General features: G+C 35.1%; 1 protein-coding gene across 1 annotated transcript in view; it reads right to left on the reverse strand.

The window, feature by feature from the left end:
- The window catches only part of LOC107721540 (netrin receptor UNC5D-like), an 81,211-nt gene that overhangs the window by 14,447 nt on the left and 60,833 nt on the right, over positions 1 to 5,931 (reverse strand). Inside the window, exons 11-12 of the mRNA XM_016529611.1 lie at positions 4,709 to 5,065; positions 3,891 to 3,975 (exon numbers count right to left, since the gene is read on the reverse strand). Coding sequence (XP_016385097.1) covers positions 3,891 to 3,975; positions 4,709 to 5,065 — 442 coding nt within the window. The remainder of the gene's footprint in view (positions 1 to 3,890; positions 3,976 to 4,708; positions 5,066 to 5,931) is intronic.

Below are 5,931 nucleotides of genomic sequence, written 5' to 3' on the forward strand. Positions count from 1 at the left end.
AAAAAAAAAAAAAAAAAAAAGTTGAGTTGGATAATATTAATAAATACTTCTGTAAGGTAATATTTTGTCAAACATGGCATTTGTGCTTCCAATACTTTAAAGAAAGCAATTGGACTCCAAAGTGCCACGTATATCCAAAGATTTGTTCCTTCTGTCTTTCCAACTAACCACTTAGTAACAGAAAACTCACTACAAACCCGAAAGTCTAGGAGCACCACAGCAGTAGAACTCGCTTTAAGGACTTTTACAGTATGCCCAAAGGACACCATATGCTTTTACAGTTTATCTGAATCTATATTAATTCAGCTTTGCTGAAGAGGGAATAAGGACTAAACCACTCTTCACAGCCAATCAGCCTGTCCTCTTCCAAACTCTCTTCAAGTGTTCTTCTATTTACATCTAATTACTATTCAGGCATGCCAGCTCTGGAAGAACTTCAATGTTATTCAAACCTCATTCAGGTTTAACTAAAAGAGGCTGTATGAAGGACAATGCATGATGAATGTCTGAAATGCCTCAACTGTATCTGTTTCACAATGACATTCTTGAGGCAAAAACATTGTACTTCAATTAACTTTAAATTTAAACCTAAAAAAAACATAACCACTCAATCGAAAGGTTTGTCATCATTACATAATTCAAATAACATCCTACTAGTTTTAAAATATTAAAACAGATAAAACTTTGCATTGCTATGTACAGATCTCTCTGGTATTCACATCACAGAAGACCGGATTTCTCTATGTAACCAGTTCTTCATTGCAACACAACACTGGTTTTCATTTCTGAGTCAAGGCTAGGGGCAGATTATCTGGGTTGCATAAGGAACTGCACTTCTAAACGAGTTTCCAATCTAGTACCTTAAGTAGCTTGTCATGTTTTTTACTACTCTCCTCCTCATCACCAAGGGTCTTATCCTGCAAGCTCCTAGGTCTGTATTGAGAAGCATTATTCAAAAAGACTGATGAGTCACTGCTAGAGGGTCAGGCAGCAGAGTGCTGGAGCATTAACGGACACTGTAGGAGGCGACAGGCAAATTTAATGTTTCCATTATGTATTCATTCTTTCATTTGGGCATCTGACCGTGACTTCAGTGTGGCAAATTGATCAGTAACTTGACTTGAATGAATAGTTCTGCAAAAATGAAAAGTCTATAATCACTTACTCAATCTCATGTCTTTTTAAACTTGAAATTTCTTTTTTGTGGAACACAAAAGGAGCTATATCAGAATGTCCAAACTGCTGTCAAAGATGCCAAAGCACAGATTTCATAGAAAGATTATCTGTGAATAATAGCCTAAATTGACAAAGTTATCATATGACACAGGCTTGAAATATAGTGAACTAATTTTACAGTGGACTCATTTTTTATATTTTTATTTCTTTTGGTAGCCTGATTATCCCCATCCACTTGAATTGTAAGGAAAAGAGCAGTTACATGATAAATGTCTATTTTCCAGAGAAGAAAATCATACAGGTTTGGAACAAGCACTGGTTTATCATTTTAGACTGAACTATCCCTTTAAGATACAATGTTGCAATGATATTTCCATTATGAATTAGAAGAATTCTTTTTAAAAAATTAGAATTCAATATTGTGATATTTACAATTACATGGTACCCTGAGCTGAGGACAGGCTTTTTAATCTACGGTTCCAAGATAATGTCATTCTAGATTTTTTTATAAGACACAAACCATAAACAAAAAGCAGACCTAAAACACAAAGACACATTTCAAAATGAAACATTTACAGAGTGTGGTATAAAACACTCAGCTCAGATAATGCACTCTTTTAAAAACATTTATTTTTATTAGTAGTAGTAACAGCAGTAGTAAATTTTGGAAAGACACACCTTGAACCCAATCGTCAACATTTCAACAAAAGGGTTAGGGTTAGGGTTAGGGTTAGGGTTAGTCTCTGAGCTCTTTTATCTTGACTCGCATCTCACAGGACTTGTAACTGAGCACAAGTGCAATGCTGTTCCGGGTGAGCTACCAAGCAAGTTTACTATGTTAAAAAAAAGCCATACAAATGTCATGCAAATATCAAAATGTGTTCGTTTACAAATCAAGTGCTATGTTAAGTGTTTAGAAGTCATAAATAATTATGTATAGAAATTGTGCAAAAATAAGTCTTTATTAGTTAATAATCTGCCCAAATAGTCATAATTTGTGTGAAAAGCAAAAGGAAAGTTATTGCCGTTTTGGTGCCTTTAGTGTTTGTTTCAGCTGGAAACTGCCTATGTATGTTTTTGGAGTTTTGCAAAAATAGGTAGAGACACGTATTTACAATGAGCTTATGTTGCACACCTGGAAAGTGATCTCGATCTTGAAGTCACATGCAGGCCACTGATATGACTGAGGCCTTGACCTCATGTGCATCATTTAACATAATTTGCAAAAAGTGCTATTCATTTGATTTATTTATAAGTAAAACATATTTTAGTGAGGATAAAATTACAGGGTGCACCTTGAACTCAAGTGTCCAGTCTAAATCAGTGTTCTGCCACAGATGTGGTTAACAATGACTCATAACGTCCTCATTTTACACTCATTTGTTGTTGTTTCTGTTTCCTGTTTCCTCAATCATCCTGTGTCGTTATGAAGATTAATCATCCTGTGTCATTATGAAGATGTATTCAGTCTGAGCAATGATAGCAGTTGTGTTGGATCTCCTTCATGTTTTGGCAGAGTGCAACACTCACATTGTCTCCAGAGACACATCAAGGCTCATGCAGGGTCATTACCTTTACATGCTGAGAATACACAATGTGTCAAAGACCTTCAGAAACTATCAAGAAAGTTTTATGGGGAAAGATTCAGGTGGGGGTATAGACCATGACCTATATATGCCAAAACAACTCACATAAAATGATCACTCAATGATCAGGATAAAAACGATTCACTTCTGTGAACTTCGTGTTCGATGTGATAAAGGAAAATCAAGTCACTGCTTGTGTCATAATCAGACTTCAGCTTTTCACCTAAAAGAGTTCAATAACTCAAAGTCAGAATCCTGCTTGTTTGACAGAGCTTTTATGGCATTACACGTTCCAATGTGAAGTCAGATTCCATCTCTAATATTCATAATCAGATCTCAATTTAAGGCGAGAGAGTCTTGATGATAGAAGTCAATTCCGTATTAATTTATTCAAACTAATGGGATTTCTTCCCATAAAACAGGCGACACCATACCTGTATACCACAAAGCACTTATAAAAACGTATAACGCGTTTGCAATGCATGTACTGTAATGTCAATGTATCAGAAATTTTCATTTTCCTAATTTGTATCTATTTCTTCTAATGTGTAACTATTTAAAGCAGTAGCATCTGACTTTAAATATGTAACCTTTCAAAGCAGTACTGTTAATAAACCACTGTGTAAACTAGACTTTACATTGATTTAATAATACACAGTTAAGTGCATTAACAATATAGTCACATTCTAGCAACACTCTACCACATATTTAGCTATTCTAACTGCACTTACTTTCATCATTGGTATAAGTAGCAGAGTCATTTTCATCTGTCCTACAGAAAAAAAACACCCTACAGTTTTATTAAGGTGTGTCCTTGAAAGACAATAGTAAATTGTCTTTTTTAAAATCTGGATTTCTCTTTTGGCATGATATGCGGATTATGTAAATGAAACATCTTATGAAATACAGTATGTCCATCATTGGAACATTTTGTTGTGGTGGCTGCCTGTTTAGTGTATAACGTCAGGTCTAGTTAAAAGCTTCTAGAAAAACAGAAAATTGAATTGTTTCTTAAAAAAGAAATTAAAAAATAAAAATAAATATTTTTTTTCCTGAACCTTTAAGAATAAATGCTAATGCTTATACAATGATATGAAAGTGATACAAATATGTCATCTACAGTCTTACCTAGACTCCTCTTGATTTGTGAGCATGTACATTTCCCAAGAGGTGTCATCAGCAATCGCCCCGTGAGGCACCAGCAAGCTTACTCCTAGAAAACCAACAACAACACTGAGATACTATTTATGTGCAGCTACACAATACACATTAATTCCTATGCTACATGAACTAATTGCCAATATGAGCATTCGTTAACACATTAAAAGACTTAAAAATGATTCCATGTCCTTATTTTTACATATTAAGTGCTCATATATTATATTTAACTACAATCTTGTGAAATGGTGAATATGTACACAATACCCTCAGCAGCAGAATTTTCTATTTGTTTAGAGGACAAATATTTTGTAATCTTCTTCCTCATCTTTACTAATTTATTCAAGTCAATATACAGATAATAACAGTACTCGTGTATTTTAATAACGATAGTTGTTTTTATGTAGTCTGCCTTTATTTTCCTCACTTCCTCGTGCACACTCACAAGTAAAAATAACAAATCACAGAGAACTGGTTTCTGTGAACTGTTGCCCTTTACAAGCATCAGCCAAAGAGAGCATTTGGTTTTAGTGTACTTATTAGATGCAAACAGATGATTAGAGTTATTTTGCATACTGTTCATGCCACTGTTTGTGGGTATGGAAGGAAATGAGGGTGAACAAATGACTATATTTTCATTTTTGGGTGAACTTCATCCAATTGCTAAAAGAATATGAATAAATGTAGCTGTACTGTATCTTAAGATTAATTCAAGTCATGCTCATCATTGCATAAAAATAACTTGATGAATGGAATCTAATACAAACACTAATACAACTTTCTCTCACCTGCATTTGGAATGACTAATCGGCCACCCAGATGCCCAAACACTGCACTTGTCTTAAACCGAGTCTTCCTGAGTGTGTGAAGTCCATTAGGAACAATCATAGCCATCATCTTTCCTTCCACTGTGCTGTAGTTTGGGTGAAGGTTAGCAGGAAGGGTCCCTGGATGGGCTTTCACATGGTACTCGGCCCGGTCCGCCACACCTAGTGAAACCATAAAGGAGCTCTGAACTTTGACCTTGTCTGGCAGGGGGTCAAAGAGCTCTTTGTCAATGGAGTCCTGAAAGCAGATTGGGCTGCTGTACATCTGGCCGACGGTTATATCGGGCTGCATGGAGGAATTCAGTAGAAGTGGATTGCCTGAGGAGATGAAAACACAAGTCTGTGATATTTTGGGTGTTTCATAGGAGTTGTTGACACAGGTAAAATGAAAAGAATATGGTTAGATGGGGTCAGCTCCAGTGCAGCAGATCATAGCCTGAAAATCAAGGCATGCATTTATAAAAGGATTAAATATTTAATTTGCTGTTTTGGCTAAAATATTAATTCTAAGAGTGCTGGAAAAGGAAAAAAAATTCTTATCTTGAAAAATACAAAAGTGAAGAGGACAATTTTAAGTATGTAAGAAAAGAAAGTGCTTTGGCACCTACTAAATTATTTATTTAAATCACTGGCCCTTCAAAATCAAACCACCTGAAATGTGGTTCTGAATAGGTGTTAGATTATGAAGAGTATAGAATTCGAAGTCCAACGCTACAGTTCATTTTTACTGAAACAAGGTCAGTCCAGTAGAAGAAAGAGGTTTCTTCTTCACCTTAATTCTGATCTCTACCCCAAACTGAATACTTGCTCATCCTAAACTAGACCCCCAGAACCTAGGACCCCTGCCTTTACTCAACCTTCTCTTCCAGGGTTTCCTAAATGAGGGTTCAATAAGCCAACTGCAAGGGGTTCATGAATTGATTAAAAGCTATTAAAATATATTTTTATTTTATGGTACAACTGTAATTTACAATAGTGATATACTGATGTCTACGTTTTCACAATTAGAGCTAAAATTAAGAATAATAAAGACCACGAAAGAGGTCCTAGTTAGTTTCTGCAGCAGAAATACGAGACTTGATACGAGATTAAATGTGATATTACTGTTAAAATGTTATGACAAAATAATTGCTCGGTTGTGCAGCCCTATATATATATATATATATATATATATATATATAAAA

The sequence above is a fragment of the Sinocyclocheilus rhinocerous genome, unplaced genomic scaffold (assembly GCF_001515625.1).
Source record: "Sinocyclocheilus rhinocerous isolate Xijiao unplaced genomic scaffold, SAMN03320098_v1.1 scaffold1626, whole genome shotgun sequence".
Classification (NCBI taxonomy): Eukaryota; Metazoa; Chordata; class Actinopteri; order Cypriniformes; family Cyprinidae; genus Sinocyclocheilus; species Sinocyclocheilus rhinocerous.